Source organism: Callorhinus ursinus, unplaced genomic scaffold (genome assembly GCF_003265705.2).
Source record: "Callorhinus ursinus isolate GAN/ISIS: 27379988/994484 unplaced genomic scaffold, GSC_fseal_2.0 scaffold3, whole genome shotgun sequence".
Classification (NCBI taxonomy): Eukaryota; Metazoa; Chordata; class Mammalia; order Carnivora; family Otariidae; genus Callorhinus; species Callorhinus ursinus.
The window spans coordinates 54,608,777-54,626,019 of NW_027397065.1; the positions used below are offsets into that span (position 1 = coordinate 54,608,777).

The window sequence follows — 17,243 nt, forward strand, 5'->3', positions numbered from 1 at the left end:
CCATTCTCATTGATTGGTAAACTTGGTCTTGACTGACTGTTCTTGCTGATCTTCTGGGGGAGAGGCCTGTTGCTGTGGTTCCCAAATGTCTTTGCTGGTGGTGGCATTGCCTTGCCATTGCCAGGGCCAGGCTAAGTAATCTGCTTGGGTTTGCTCTTGGGAGCTTTTGTTCCCTGCAAGCTTTCTGTCCAGCTTTGGAGGATGAGAGTGAAAATGGTGGCCTCCCACTCTCCGGCCTGGAGGAGCTGAGAACTCATGGCCCCACTCCTCAGTGCACCCCCAGAGAAAAGCAGTCAATCACTCCCCTCTCCCCGGTCTCTGGCTGCACTCTGTGCTCACCCGGCCTGTGACCGAGCATTTCTGTCTCTGGCACACGACCCCATGTGGAGTCTCCAAACCCAGCAGATTCCTGTGGTGTGCTCCCGTGCCACTCCTCCCAGGGGAGGAAGGGCAGTCTCCCCGGATCTGCCGTTTGTTGGGTCCCTATTGGAAGAGCTTGGCCCAACTGTGCCACGAATCATGGTCTATGGCAACCCCGAGCTGAGAGCTCGCACCTTGGCTCTGTCTCTGCAGCTGGCTTCCCCGCTCTGATACCTGGGAGCTCTGCTGCACTCAGGCACCCCTGGTCTTTCTGTGACCCCGAGGGTCCTGAGACCACATTGTCCCAGTGTGAGTTCCACCCCCTGCTTAGCCACTGGAGCGACGTCCCTCAGGAGAGTGGACTTCTAGAAGTTCTGATCTTGTGCTCTGCTGCTGTATCACTTGCCGGTAGCAGCTCACGGAGGCTCCCTTTCCCCACCATCTATCTTCCCAAATATCGCCTCTGATTCACTTCTCCGCACTTTCTACCTTCCAGAAAGTGGTCGCTTTTCTGTTCAGAGAGTTGTTGCTATTCTTTTCTTCGATCTCTTGTTGAGTTCATAGGTGTTCTGAATGGTTTGATAACTATCTCGCTGAATTCCTGGGACCAGACGAAATTTAGGTCTCCTACTCCTCTGTCATCTTGCTCCTCCCCCCGAGTTAATTTTTTTTTTTAAAGAGGAGCTTCTGGATTTAAAAAAAATAAGTGTGAGATATTACCTCAGATAATTTCAGCATATTTTATAGAGAAAGAATATAGAGTGTTTGATGATAGATACAGAATCCTACCCTTATTTTCAAATAAATAGTTTTATTTAATGTGCTTTTCTGTATGATAGCTATGAATAAGATTATGCCTTTTCCTTTTAAGACTGGCATAGATTTTATCTGCTCTGATAACTTTTTCTAGTTTTAAAAAAGAATATTAACATGTAACTATGTAACTTTACTTTTACCTAAAGCATACTACTATAGAACAGTGGTGGATACATAATAATTAACATTATGGTGACTTAGTTTGAGCCAAATTCTTTCTTTCTACTTATGAGGAAGAGAGAGGCATGCAAATTACCACAGACTCAGGGGGAGCAAATGTAAGTAGAAATCAAATGACACCTTGTGATTGTGCCTAGGACACCAGTCACACACCAGTCTTTGCTAACACATTTATTTATATGGGAAATAAAATAGATAGACGTATCTATTTTTTTTCACAGTCTAAAAAGAAATTTATTTGTTTATGAGAGCCATGATTTGGAACATTAGAAAGTTCTGCAGGGATGTGTTGGGAAAAATGTGGTGAGAGGGAGAGATTCAGCAACCCATGGGCATGTCAAAAGATGTGCACAAACTCTCTTGGGTGAACTCTGCTCTGACTTCAGGCCAAAGGTGCTTGCTTGCAGGGCCCTGACAGCTGAATGTCTGGAAGGCCCTGGCTCGAGAGAATTTATTCCGAAGCTTTCTTCTTCTTCTTTGTCTTCTTCACTGGTATGTCATGTAATATAGCGTCCACTGCTACTTCAACTTGCTTTTGTAGTTTTTCTTTTCTCTCCTTTTTTTGGGCTTTGGGGTAATGTCCTGGTCATCAGGGGGCCACACACAATCCTCTCCATCCTCAGCAGAAACACCAGAATTCCCATCCCAACAAAGGTCTCCGAGCTGCCGTTCAACTTGGTCTCTATTCTTCTCGGCCTGGGGTTCGGTGTAAGTCTCCACATTTTTATCTTTTGCCCTTTTCTTTCTCTTCTTTCTCCTTTTTCTTTCTATTCGGTTCTCTTCAAGGTCAGACCCTGCTGCTATGACCTGTGGCTTATTCTTTAGCTCCACCATCCACTTGGCAAAGTACTCCTCAATGGTGAAGGCGCTGGTCATTGTAGTGGAGGATACATTCCCATCTGGAGTGGAAGGGCTGGAATCATCATCCTCAGGAGTCTTCTTACTCTGTCTTTTCACAAAAATGCAGTCAAGATCTCTTTTGCTCCAAGATGATAGATCCTTCCCTTTTGTGAATTTCATATAGTGAACACAGTTTTTGGAGATTTTAGACTTTTCTTCAAGGCTGAAAGTCTTCTTCTCTTTGTTGTCTGAGGAGTCTGTTGTTTCCTGCCCATGGCAAGTGTTCAACTCAGCCAGAAGCTGGTTAAAATCATCCTGATGAGCAATCCAGTTATCTTCATTATTGATCGTAGCTCCAAGTCCTAGGTGGTTATTTTTAACTTGAACTTTAATATGATCTGTGGCTCCTTGCTCCTGAGCCCCTAAACCCTTTCCTTTAGACCACCCCATCTTCTCTAGCATCCTCTGACCAAACTTGGAATCGTCATTGCTCCACGCAGTGTTTCTTGGATCCACAGTCCACTTCTGCATCCACTGCCGCTCAGCCAGCATCGACATGTCGGGAGCCTAGGGCGCCGCGAGTCTGCAGACCTGAGCGGTGGTGGCTACCGAGCAGCCGGCTCGCAAAGAAGCTAGAACCACGGGATTCGTAAACCAGGTGCACAGCCTAGAAGTATCTATTTTCAACATAGTATTTTTAAGCCAGAAATGATGTGCTACATGACGTTTATCAAAGAAATTGTGGACTAAGCAAGGTACCTTAAGATGTTGATTCACCATCTGGTGTACAGATCACTATTTAAGAGATTACAACCCATGCATTCATTCAATTTATATTTATTGAGAATCTGTTCTGTTCTAGGCACTATGTTAAGGGATGGGTATAGGGCAGTGAACGAGAAGGGTGAAGAAGAGGAGATTCCTACCCTAGCCAATGAAGTTGTAATCTGTTTTGTAAATTTGGAAGAAAGAATCAGGCATAGCCAATTGAACGCTTTTTTCTATTTGGAGTCATCTTCCTGGCAGAGGGCATGTTTTATGATCAACCTTTCACCGTGAGCTAATAGAGGCCTTTACCTAGAGATAGAGGCCTGAAGTTTCCCACCTAATTAGTAGATGAGTAAGATTCCTGAATGAAATGAAGTATCAGCATGCCTGTTTGGTCTTATGCCCAAGATATTTTTCTCCCAAATATTCTCATCATTCAAAAAATTAATGCTTTTTCTTCCTGACTTCTAAATCTATCTCTTTCTCACTTGGTTCTAAATTTGAGTGGATAAGAGAAGTGTAGTAATATTGACTCCTTAAAATACCAAGATAGACATATCTTTGCCACTAAACAGCAGGATGACTTACGTCAAATTGCTTAACTTCTGAGTTTCTTTATCTGAAAATAAGACTAGGAAGTGATTTCTAAATTCCATGCCTGCTCACATATTCTGTGATTCTATGATTATTTATAGTAAAAATTGTTTTAAAATGTAATTGACTAAAATTTTTTTTTATTATTGAGAGTTTAGAAAATTTTGGGCTTTGAAAAAACTTGTTATTGGTTGTACAGTGCAAGTACTTCAGTCTATGGTCAAATTTGGGAAAATACCTGTCACAGTTTCTTTTACATATGTACTGTTCCATATATACTTGCTTTTTGTTGCATTGCTACAAGTTGTGCCCTATAAACAGGAATTCTGGGAAATTTTATTTTGCATGATTTCTATCAAAAAAATTTTTACGTATGACACATTTATCACTGTATTCACTATGTTATTTAATATATTCCTGAAGGAAAGAACTTCCCTTTTGATAAGGCCTTGATAAGAACCAAATTCTCTTTTTTCAGTTTATATATACAATGATTACAAAAATTTTCCACAGGCTATCTTCTTGGTCCTCCTCCATTGTCCTTATACTTTCAACTGCTATTGGAAGTATGTGAAATTGACCTACCTGTAACTAGAGGAGGATAAATATGTAATATGAGAGGCTTACATTTATTATTTCGATGTAAATATTTTTACCTTAAAAGGATACTCACATGAAAACTCATATGATAGTCTTTGGCCTAGACCTTCCTACTATGATGTCAAGGGGTTGGAATATTCCTGGAAACCATTCCTATACTAAGACATGTAGAAATAATTTAACTACATACAAGTAATTTTTTTAATTTTTATTTTTTACAAAATCCTTTTATGTACTTTGTCTTTTTTAAAATTTAAATTCAATTAATTAACATATAATGAATTACTAGTTTCAGAGGTAGAGTTCAGTGATTCATCAGTCTTATATAATACCCAGTGCTCATTATATCATGTGCCCTCCTTAATGTCCATCACCCAGTTATTACCCCACCCCCCCACCCGCCTCCCCTCCAGCAACCCTTTTAGGCAACAAGCCCTAGTTTGTTTCCTATGATTAAGAGTCTCTTATGGTTTGTCTTCCTCTCTGATTCTGTCTTGTTTTATTTTTTCCTACCTTCCCCTATGATCCTCTCATACAAGTAATTATTAACTACATAAATATATACCACTAAAACCAAACTAAGTATATCTTCAAGTTGGATTCCCCTTAGCTAGATTTCAAGTATGCCCAGGACGACTCCAGCTCCATATAACACAAGAGTAAATGTGACAAAAGGTGTCATGGACTGAATTGTGTCTCTTCAAAATTTGTATATTGAAACCTTAACCCCCAATGTGATGACTGTACTTGAAGATAAGGTTTATGAAGAGGTAATTAAGATTAAATAACGCCATAAGGGTAGGGTCCCAATCCATTAGGACTGATGTCCTTATAAGAAGAGGAAGAGACACCAGGGATAATTGTGTATACATAGAAGAAAGACCCTGTAAGACATAATGAGAAGGTGGTCATCAACAAGCGTGGGAGAGAGGAGTTAGGAGGAACCAAACCTGCCAACACCTTGATCTTGGATTTCCAGCCTCCAGAATCGTGAGAAAATAAGTTCCTATTGTTTAAGCCACCCAGTCAGTGATATTTTGTTATAGCAGCCCTAGCAGACTAAGACAGAGGTGAAAGTTAAGTAGACAGGGCCCATGATCTTAATTTATTTTGATGAAAATATCTTAATTCTGAAAGTTTTGCAAAAATGTATGACTCAAGTTCTGTTTCCACTCAGGATGTAGCAAGAAGCAAGAGAACATTGACCCCACCCTAACAATGAGAAAAATCTGTACAATTTACAAACTCACAACTTTTCTTGAGCCTATCAGAGAGTGAGATTGCCAGGCAGTTAGGTGGATTGAATTCCAAAGGGTGACAAGAAGATGGACATAGGAAATATTATATGAAAGATAGACATAGGAAATATTTCACCTTTAACAGAGCATTGGAGGAAGAGACAGCCACCATAAAAGAGGGTCAGAAGAAAACAGCCGAAAATTCAACAAATTCTCAATGGCAGAGTCCAAGTTAACTTGATAGTTTAGAGCAGGGGTCAACAAATCTTAGCCCATGAGCCAAATCCAGCTTTCTGCTTACTTTTTATATTTTTAAATCTTTGGGATAAACTCAAAAGAGTAATATTTTGTGACATATGAAAATTATGAAATTCAAATTTTAGTGTTTATAAATAATTTTTTTGGAACACAGCCACCTCATTGTTTACTTATTGTCTATGTCTGCTCTTTGTACTACAATGGCAGAGTTCATTAGTTGCAACTGACTGTATGTTCTGCAAAGCCTAAAATATTTACTATCAGGACCTCAATGTTTTTTGACCCCTGATTTAGAGCCCTGTGAGCCCAGGACACATAGGAGTTGTAGTTATTTGCCAGCTCTTTTCCATGCCGGTTGTCCACCATGTTCTTATGAGAAAGATTGGGGCAGGGCAGTAGAACAGAAAAGTCCCTTAGTGATACACAGACACAAAACTACTTCCTCTTCCTCGGAATTTTTTCTTATGAGGCAAAACCTGCAGATGCCAGGAAATCCTTCCACTCTCTAGGTGAGGAAAAGAGTCAGTACCTATGAAGGGAGGGTAGAAGTAAAAGCTCCTGACACTTAGGGGAGTTGTGGGAAACTCTTCTACTCCTCCAGTCTCTGGTCCTCACTGAGGAAGAGGTAGAAGCAAAAGGCATATATTACTGTTGGAGAGTAAGCAAATACTCTTATGCCCTGGATTCTGTATTTAAACAAAATAGAGATCTACTACCACTGGGTGAAGACTAATAAATTCCTCTTGCATAATACCTCTCAGCTATACAAGAACTGCTCAGCTGCAATAGAGGGAAGGGACAGAAATGCTGAGAAAGTCCCTCTTCGAGATCCAGATGCACAGAGTCTGCCTAGTCTGAGGCTGGACTGGAACAATAGAGAACTATGCCTACCCACCATGAACCTTGTACTAAGTAACCAGCAGTAGCAATCTAGTAGTTGAGGAGAGACAACTACCTACAAAGAAGCACTTTGTGTGATATAAGTGTACAAGACTTGCTGAAAGGCATTGGTTGATTAGAAACATGGAAAAAGAAAAATCCTCCAACACTACAGGTCATGAATTAGGTATAAGATAACAGCTGACCACCACTGGAGGAATTTGAAGTCTGTGGTGCATTGAAAGTAACTCAATCAATGGCAAACCCAAACTCAGTTTAAGTATTGAGTAAATTGACTTAACTCCTACACTAATAATGGTTCAGAAGAGATACGTCCTGTTCCAAATACAAGTACCACTTACCTTGGTCTCTACTGGTTTTTGTTTTTGTTTGTTTTTTTCACAAAATATTCAAAGAACTACAGAAAATTATGAGACATTGAAATAGCAAGGAAAAGAAAACTTGACCTATTGTCAAGAGAAAAAGTAGTCAATAGAAGTAGATGAAGAGATGACTTACATGCTAGAACTATCAAAAACTTTAAAATAATTATAATCAACATGTTAAAAGCCTTATGGAAAAGATGAATAAAATGAATAAACACATAAGAAGTGGCAGCAAAGAGATGAAAACTTTAAAAAAATTAAATGGAAATCCTATGAATAATTCAAATATTAGAGTTGAATAAGTCCTTTGGCAGGTTAATTAGCAGACCATACACAGCAGGGGAAAAAAATCAGGAATAGTCAATAGAAATTATCCAAACTGAAACATAAAGAGAAAAAAAAAACAACAAAAAAGTAGAACAGTTCATTAAAGAGCTCCTGCCCAGCATCAGTTGGGCTAACTTGTGTAAATGGAATCCCAGAAGGAGATTGAAGAGAGAGTGAGGTGGAAAAAATAGAAGAGTTAATGGCAAGAATTTCCCCAGATTAATGAAGACAACAAACCACATATCCACGAAACTCAGAAAAACCCACAGAGGATACATACAAAGAAAAACACAACCAGGCACATCTTAGTCAAACTGTGTAAACCAAAAATAAAGAGAACATCTTAAAGTTAGGCAGAATGAAAGAATTTATTGCATATAGACAAACAAGATAAGAATAATAGTAAACTTCTTGTCAGTAACTATGTATATCAGAAGACAATAGAGCATTGTCTTTTAAGCACTGAAGCGGGGGTCTCTCAAGCTAGAGAAGACACAAATTATAAATTATGAAGATGAAGAATGAAAGAGAAGTCATTGATTGGTATAGATACTACAGACATAAAAGGATAATAAAAGACTATTTTCTATCTTCTCCATTTCTACTTCATGTATATAGATTTGACACCTTAGATGAAAAGGAAAACTTCACTAAAAGCACAAATTCCCAAGCCCTTAAATAGCAAGGAAAAGAAAACTTGACCTATTGTCAAGAGAAAAAGTAGTCAATAGAAGCAGATGAAGAGATGAAGAAGAAAAAAAATAGATAATTTGAATAACCCTGTACCTCTTAAATACATTGAATTCATATTTTAAAAACTTTCTTTTTGGTGTATTTTGCTAAACATTTAAGGAAGAAATAATACCAACTTTGTAATAAATCTTTTAGAACATAGAAGAGGGAACACTTCCCATCACATTTTATGAGGTCAGCATTACTCTGACACCAAAACCACAGATCAATATTCCTCATGCACAAAGAAACAAAAATCTTCAAAATATTAGTAAACCAATCACACTGTATATATCATGATGAGATGGGTTTATCCCAGGTATTAAAGTTGGTTCTAATTAAATGATCAATCAATGTAATTTACCATCTCCATATACTAATAAGAAAAACCATATGTTCATCTCCAAAGATGTAGGAAAACAAACATCATGGATAGAATCACTGGAATATAAGAAAACTTCCACAACCTGATAAATGGCATCTATAAAAGACCTGCAGATAACATCATATTAAATCGTGAAAGAATAAATGCTTTCCCTCTAAGATAGGAAACAAGGCAAGGATTTCCATAAAGACATACAAGTAGGAAAGAAAGAAAAAAAGTCTTTATATAAAAATGACCTTATTATCTATGTGGAAAATATAAGGAATTTATGAAAAAAATTAGAACTAATTGACATTAGCATGGTCAGCTCACAATTTTGCAAAAAAACAAAGTTGATGGGACTATGCTGCCTGATTTTAAGATTTAATATAAAGCTACAGTAATAAAAACAGTATGATATTAGAGAAAGAATAGACATATAGATCAAATGAACATGTTAGAGAATCCAGATTTACTAAGTCAGAATCTGCATCTTAATAAGATTCACAGGTAATTCATATTACATTCAATTTTGAGAAGCATTAAGCTAGAATAAGAAGAATGAATGGTGTTAATCTACAATAGAAATGATCTCTTATTGGTTCACATCTCTTAAAATGATTTTACCATTGACTAGGTCCTCAAGTCTCCAACTTAGGTGTTTTCTTTGATTTTTCCCTTTTCCTCACCCCTTCCTCCAAGATCATACCCATCTACAAGTTGTGTTGGTTCATACCTCCCAAACAGGTGTCAATCCATCCATGTCCCTATTCCATGGCCCACCCTATTCCAAGACACCATTTTCTCTCCTATATTCCTGTGGCCTCCTGATTTCTTTACTTCTTTTTCCCCCTACAGACAAGTTATAAAACAGCCAGAGTGATCTTTATGGAGCTTGTGTTCTAGTGGAGAAGACAAAATAAACACGTAAGTAAATAAATGAAAACAATCATTATTAACTGCAATAAATGCAATGAAGGGCATCAATACAGTGATGTGATAGCGAGGAGGCTACTTGCTTCCTGTAGATGAAGACTATTTAAGTAAACTTGGATTGTCCTAACAAAATACCACAGACTGGGTGGCTTGAACAACAAAAATTTATTTTCTCACAGTTGTGGAGGCTAAAGTCTAAGATCAAGGTTACCTCAGGGTTGGTTTCTGGTGAAACCTCTCATCTGTCTCGTAGAGAGTTACTTTTTTGCTGCATTCTTACCCCACATTTCTTCTGAGCCTACGCAGGGTGGGGGGCATGGAGCATACTCTTGTATCTCTTCTTCTTCTTGTAAACACATCAGTCCTATCAGATTAGGGCCCTTATGACCATTTAACCTTAATTACCTTTATACAGGCCCTACTACTAACGGTGATATTGGGGTTAAGGCTTCCACACATGAAATTGTGTGGGTGGAGATACAATTCAATCCACAACAGGGAGATGGGGAAGGCAGCTCTGTACAGGTGGCATCCGAGGAACTGAGGTTTGAGGTGGAGCCAACTATGTGAAAAATAAGGAAAAAAGCATTATGGGTAGAGGGAACCCATGGACATAAGACACCTTCAAGTATTGGAGTTTTGGGTTATCAGGAGAAAAAGTAAATCCAGCTATTTCCATCCTGGTCAGAGGTGAGACTTTTAATTAATTGATTAATTAATTAATTCATTTTATTTTATTATGTCATATTAGTCACCATACAATACATCATTAGTTTTTGATGTAGTGATCCACGATTCATTGTTTTCATAAAACACCTCGTGCTCCGTGCAGTACGTGCCCTCCTTAATACCCATCACCAGGCTAACCCATCCCCCCACCCCCCTTCCCTCTAGAACCTGCAGTTTGTTTCTCAGAGTCCATCGTCTCTCATGGTTCATCTCTCCCTCCGATTCCCCCCCCCCATTTTTCCCTTCCTTCTCCTAATGTCCTCCGTGCTATTCCTTATGTTCCATAAATAAGTGAAACCATATGATATTTGACTTTCTCTGCTTGACTTATTTCACTTAGCATAATCTCCTCCAGTCTCATCCATGTTGATGTAAAAGGCGGGTATTCATCCTTTCTGATAACTGAGTAATATTCCATTGTATATATGGACCACATCTTCTTTATCCATTCATCTGTTGAAGGGCATCTTGGCTCTTTCCACAGTTTGGCTACTGTGGACATTGCTGCTATGAACATTGGGGTGCGTATGGCCCTTCTTTTCACTACATCTGTGTCTTTGGGGTAAATACCCAGGAGTGCAATTGCTGGGTCATAGGGTAGCTCTATTTTTAACTTTTTGAGGCACCTCCACACTGTTTTCCAAAGGGGCTGTACCAACCTGCATTCCCACCAACAGTGTAAGAGGGTTCCCCTTTCTCCACAATCTCTCCAACATGTGTTGTTTCTTGCCTTGTCAATTTTTTGCCATTCTAACTGGTATAAGGTGGTATCTCAGTATGGTTTTGATTTGAATTTCCCTGATGGCTAATGATGATGTACATTTTTCATATGTCTGTTAGCCATTTGTATATCTTCTTTGGAGAAACTCCTGTTCATGTCTTCTGACCATTTTTTGACTTGATTATTTGTTTTTTGGATGTTGAGTTTGAGAAGTTCTTTATAGATCTTGGATACCAGCCCTTTATCTGTAGTGTCATTTGCAAATATCTTCTCCCATTCTGTGGGTTGCCTCTTTGTTTTGTTGACTGTTTCCTTTGCTGTGCAGAAGGTTTTTATCTTGATGAAGTCCCAATAATTCATTTTTGCTTTTGTTTCCCTAGCCTTTGGAGATGAATCTTGAAAGAAGTTGCTGTGGCCAATGTCAAAGAGGTTACTGCCTATGTTCTCTAGGATTTTGATGGATTCCTGTCTCACGTTGAGCTCTTTCATCTATTTTGTGTATGGTGTTAGAGAATGGTCAAGTTTCATTCTTCTGTATATAGCTGTCCAATTTTCCCAGCACCATTTATGAAGAGGCTGTCTTTTTTCCATTGCATATTTTTTCCTGCTTTGTCGAAGATTATTTGACTATAGAGTTGAGGGTCCATATCTGGGTTCTCTGTTCTGTTCCATTGGTCTATATGTCTGTTTTTGTGCCAGTACCATGCTGTCTTGGTGATCACAGCTTGAAATCCGGCAACATGATGCCCCCAGCTTTGCTTTTCTTTTTCAACATTTTCTTGGCAATTCGGGGTCTTTTCTGATCCATACAAATTTTAGGATTGTTTGTTCCAGCACTTTGAAAAATGTCATTGGAATTTTGATTGGGATGGCATTGAAGGTATAGATTGCTCTGGGTAGCATAGACATTTTAACAATGTTTATTCTTCCGATCCATGAGCATGGAATGTTTTTCCATCTTTTTGTGTCTTCTTCAATTTCTTTCATGAGTGTTCTGTAGTTCCTACAGTATAGATCCTTTACCTCTTTGGTTAGGTTTATTCCAAGGTATCTTATGGTTTTTGGTGTTATTGTAAATGGAATAGTTTCTCTAATTTCTCTTTCTACAGTTGCATTGTTAGTGTATAAGAAAGCAGCTGATTTCTGTGCATTGATTTTGTATCCTGCCACATTACTGAATTGCTGTATGATTGTAGTAATTTGGTGGTAAAGTCTTTTGGATTTTCCACATAAATTATCATGTCATCTGTGAAAAGAGAGAGTTTGACTTCTTCTTTGCCAATTTGAATAACTTTTATTTCTTTTTGTTGTCGATTTCTATTGCTAGGACTTCTAGTACTATGTTAAACAATAGTGGTGAGAGTGGGCATCCTTCTCGTGTTCCTGATCTTAAGGGAAAGGCTCTCAGCTTTTCCCCGTTGAGGATGATATTCGCTGTGGGTTTTTCATAGATGGATTTTATGAGCTTGAAGAATGTTCCCTCTATCCCTATACTCTGGAGTTTTAATCAGGAAAGGATGCTGTATTTTGTCAAATGCTTTTTCTGCATCAATTGAGAGGACCATATGGTTCTTCTCTCTCCTCTTATTAATGTGTTCTATCACACTGATTGATTTGCGAATGTTGAACCACCCTTGCATCCCGGGGATAAATCCCACTTGGTCGTGGTGGATGATCCTTTTAATGTATTGTTGGATCCTATTAGCTAGGATTTTGTTGAGGATTTTGGAATCCATATTCATCAGACATCAGTCTGAAATTCTCTTTTCTGATGGGGTCTTTGCCTGGTTTGGGGATTAAGGTAATACTGGCCTCATAGAATGAGTCTGGAAGCTTTCCTTCTGTTTCTATTTTTTGAAACAGCTTCAGTAGAATAGGTATTATTTCTTCTTTGAATGTTTGGTAGAATTCCCCAGGGAATCCATCAGGCCCTGAACTCTTGTTTATTGGGAGGTTTTTGATCACTGTTTCAATTTTGTTACTGGTTATTAGCCTATTCAGGTTGTCGATTTCTTCCTGTTTCAGTCTTGGGAGTTTATAGGTTTCCAAGAAGGTATCATTTTCGTCCAGGTTGCTCAGTTTATTGGCATATAGTTGTTGATAATAATTTCTAGTAATTGTTTCTATTTCCTTGGTGTTAGTCATGATCTCTCCCCTTTCATTCAGAATTTATATTAATTTGGGTCCTTTCTCTTTTCTTTTGGATAAGTCTGGCCAGTGGTTTATCAATCTTATTAATTTTTCAAAGAACCAGCTTCTAAATTCGTTGATTTGATCTACTGTGTTTCTGGTTTTTAATTCATTGATCTCTGTTCCAATCTTATTATTTCTCTTCTAATGCATGGCTTAGGCATCATTTGTTGCTTTTTTCTAGTTCTTTAAGATGTAAAGTTAGTTGGTGAATTCGGGATTTTTCTTTTTTTTTTTTTGAGTGAGGCTTGGATGGCTATGTATTTCCCCCTTAGGACCGCCTTTGCAGTATCTCATAGGTTTTGGACCACTGTGTTTTTGTTTCATTGGTTTCCATGAATTGTTTAAGTTCTTCTTTGATTTCCTGGTTGACCCAAACATTCTTGAGCAGAGTGGTCTTCAGCTTCCAAGTGTTTGAATTTCTGCCAAACTTTTTCTTGTGATTGAGTTCCAGTTTATTTATTTATTTTTTTTTGGCAGTAAAAATAGTACTTTATCCGCTCCCTCCCGCCCTCCCTCCCCCCACAGCCCCCAGGACACTTTTCCCCTTTCGTTCCCACAGCAACGTTACAATCAGAAAAAAATAAGTTTCGGGGGGCAGGATTTGGGGGGGTATGGGTAAAAACAGTCAAATCACAATAGGAATTTTTCAAAATCGGTTATTCCACTTAGTCATCGTCTTCTCCCTCATCCTCAGATTCTCATTTTCGCTTCTGACCCCTTTCTTCTTCGCCACCGTCTTCTTCATCTTCCTCATCGTCCACTTCCCCATCGTTATAACACCCTTCAACCTCCTCCTCTTCTCCACTCACATCCTTCTCTTCTCCTTCCTCCTCTTCCTCTTCCTCCTCCTCATCTTCCACTACCTGAGCATCTTCATCATACTCTTCCTCGTCCTCGTCCTCGTCGTCCAGGCCCTCCACATAGCCCTCGGTGTCCGAGTCAGGCACCTCCTTGTTGTCCCGGTCGTAGCAGTCCAGATACGTGAGCTGCGGGAGGAGCTTGAACACGTTTTCTCGGTAGTCGTTCAGGTTGGTTACCTCACAATTGAAAAGGTCTAAGCTCTTGAGGTTTTCTAATTTCTTCAGTGGCTCTATTGTGCTGAGGTCTTTAATTTTGTTGCCACTTAAATTTGGATGCATGAGGTTCGGACACTTTTCTGCCAATACTTCCAGGCCCCCTGAGATTTTGTTATCGCTTAGTTCAAGCTTCTTAAGTTTGTTTAACTTTGATAAGTTTGCGACAGAGGTGAGGCCTACGTTGATTGTACTTAAGAACTCCAGTTCCTCAAATTCATCTGTGAGGCCTTCGATTTTGCCTTCGATTGACCGGCAGTTGTCCAGGACAAGCTCTTTCACATCAGAGGGCATCCTGTTCCGCAGCATTAAATGAATCCGTTTGTCCATGTCCATCTCTCACACTCTCTCTCTGCAGAGGCTCCCGCGCCAGCGGAATTCAATCAATAAACCCCAAACCCATGGCCGCGTGTTTTAGGACTTTGAAGGCTCAACCAGGTCCTCTCGGTTCTCGAGCCCTCAGCACCCGCGGTGCACACTAACCTCGATTGAGTTCCAGTTTAAAGCATTGTGGTCTGAGAATGTGCAGGGAATCATCTCAATCTTTTGGTATCAGTTGAGACCTGATTTGTGACCCAGTATGTGGTCTATTCTGGAGAAAGTTCCATGTGCGCTCAAGAAGAATGAGTATTTTGTTGTTTTAGGGTGGAATGTTCTGTACATATCTATGAGGTCCATCTGGTTCATTGTGCATTCAAAGCTCTTGTTTCTTTGTTGATTTTCTGCTTAGATGATCTGTCTATTGCTGCGAGTGGAGTATTGAGGTCTCCTACAATTAATGTATTGTTATTAATATGACTGTTTATTTTGGTTAACAGTTGGCTTATGTAGATGGCTGCACCCATGTTGGGGGCGTAGATATTTACAATTGTTAGATCTTCTTGTTGGATAGACCCTTTAAGAATGATATAGTGTCCTTCTGTGTCTCTAACTACAGTCTTTAGTTTAAAATCTAATTTGTCTGAAATAAGAATTGCTACCCCAGCTTTCTTTTGAGGTCTGCTGGCATGGAAGATGGATCTCCATCCCTTCACTTTCAGTCTGGATGTATCTTTAGGTTCAAAAAGAGTCTTTTATAGATAGCATATGGATGGGTCCTGTCTTTTTATCCAATCTGCAACCCTTTGCCATTTTATGGGAGCATTTAGGTGGTTCATATTGAGAGTGATTATTGAAAGATATGAATTTATTGACATCATGTCACCTGTGAAGACCTTGTTTTTATAGATTGTCCCTGTAAATTTCTGTTGTATGTCACTCTTGGGGTCTTTCTCCTTTTATAGAACCTCCCTTAATAATTCTTTTAGTGCCAGCTTAATGGTTACATATTCTTTCAGTTTCTGCCAGTCTTGGAAGCTCTGTATCTCTCCATCAATTCTAAATGACAGCTTTGCTGGATAAAGTATTCTTGGCTGCATGTTCTTCTCATTTAGTATCCTGAATATGTCTTGCCAGGCCTTTCTGGCTTGCCAGGTCTCTGTGGATAGGTCTGACGTTATTCTGATGTTCCTCCCTCCGTACGTAAGGAATCTCTTCTCCCTAACTGCCCTTAAGACGGTTTCCTTGGTGCTAAGATTTGCGAATTTTACTATTACATGCTGGGGTGTTGGCCTGTTTTCCTTGATCTTGGGAGGGGTCCTCTCCGCCTCTAGGACACAAATGTTTGTTTCATTCCCCAGGTTAGGGAAGTTCTCAGCTATGATTTGCTCAAATATATCTTCTACTCCTCTCTCTCTCTACCCCCTCAGGGATCCAGTAATTCTGACATTGGAACATTTTGTGGTGTCACTTATTTCTCTGATTCTATTTTCATGGATTCTGAGTTGTTTTTTCCTGGCCTCCTCTTTCCCTTTTTGTCTATTAATTGGTCTTGTAAATAACTAATTCACTCTTCTGCCTCACTTACCCTAGCTGTTAGATTATCTAGATTGTATTTGTTCTCATTGATAGTATTTTTAAGTTCTGCTAATTCAGCTTTCATTTCTGCCCTTCGAGACTCTATGTTGCCATTAATCTATTTCTCCATTCTACCTCTCATCTTCACAGTTGCTGCCCTGAATTCCATCTCTGACATCTTGGTTATATCTGTATCCATTTGTAAATCTGTGGCCTAAGTCATAGTCTCTGAGTCTTTCCTATTTTGGCGGTTCCACCACCTAGTCATTCTGTTGAGGGGTGGTTGAGGGAATGTATATAGTCCAAATTATTGACCACAACCCGAGCAAGATGCACCTGTTTTATAGGGACCTTAGGGTTGCTGGCCTCTTGTGCTCCCAGCCTGTGTTCTGGGGGAAGGGCCTGCCGCGCTATTACTCAGGCAACCCTGTTTGGGCAGAGTTGCCCTGCCCCTTGTGGTGGGGGATGGGCCCAGTGGAAACTGGTTTTTGGGGCTTTCATTCCCTGGTGGCTTTCCCTGGCAGCTTTCCATGCCTCTTCTGAGAGTCAGCCAGAAGAGATCGTTTCCAACCCTCTGCCTCAGAGCAGAGGGATCGCAGTCTGTTCTTCAGTGAGCTCTCCAGGCCACACTATCTCTGTTTCTGTCTGTGCGGCTATAAACTGCAGCATCCTGGGTTGTGCACCCCTCATCTGTGCTCCCAGTCCTTGCCTCCAGGTTGGGGAACGTCTCTGCCTTTTGGGCTTCTAAAACTGCCAGCCACCCCCAGTTCACACATGCAGCCCCACCACTCCCAATTTCCATCCAGGGGGTTGCCCTAAAGTCTTTTCCCCATCCTTACTGGTTTGCAAGTCTGTGCCCTGTCCCTAGTGCAGGAGGCTATAACTCACCAGCAGTGTAGGATCCCCATGGGTGGACTCCCTCCCCCTTCCATTTATCTTCCAATATTTGCCTGCAGAATCACAGCTCCCTGCTTCATACCTCGACACCAAATGCCTGCGATATTCTGTTTGTAGAGATCCAGATCTATCTTCTTACATCTCAGGCTGATTTCGTGGCTGTTCATAGTGGCCTGGTAGATATCCAGATCAATTCTGGGGACCGGTTGGAATAGGGTCCCCTACTCCTCTGCCATCTTTTCCCTCCAGAGGTGAGACTTTACAATCAGACCTGACATCTTCATATTTCTATTCAAAAGTCACTCTACTAGCATTTGAAATTGGCATTTGGACAAGGACAGAAAGAATACAAGAAGAAGAAACCAATTACAGGCAGGTGGGAATTGCAGATTTATTTCCAATCCAGAACTAACACCTCTCTCCCTGAGACTGGTTCATTTAAAAGCCATCTCAATG

General features: G+C 39.9%; 1 protein-coding gene and 1 pseudogene across 1 annotated transcript; both read right to left on the reverse strand.

The window, feature by feature from the left end:
• Positions 1-1,875: 1,875 nt before the first annotated feature.
• On the reverse strand, positions 1,876-2,754 carry LOC112819749 (PIN2/TERF1-interacting telomerase inhibitor 1 pseudogene; annotated as a pseudogene).
• Positions 2,755-13,471: 10,717 nt separating this feature from the next.
• LOC112819750 (putative acidic leucine-rich nuclear phosphoprotein 32 family member C) lies at positions 13,472-14,424 on the reverse strand. Its single transcript, XM_073886732.1, has one exon. It carries the CDS (start codon positions 14,328-14,330, stop codon positions 13,620-13,622), a length of 711 nt encoding a protein of 236 aa, XP_073742833.1. The 5' UTR covers positions 14,331-14,424; the 3' UTR covers positions 13,472-13,619.
• Positions 14,425-17,243: the final 2,819 nt, after the last annotated feature.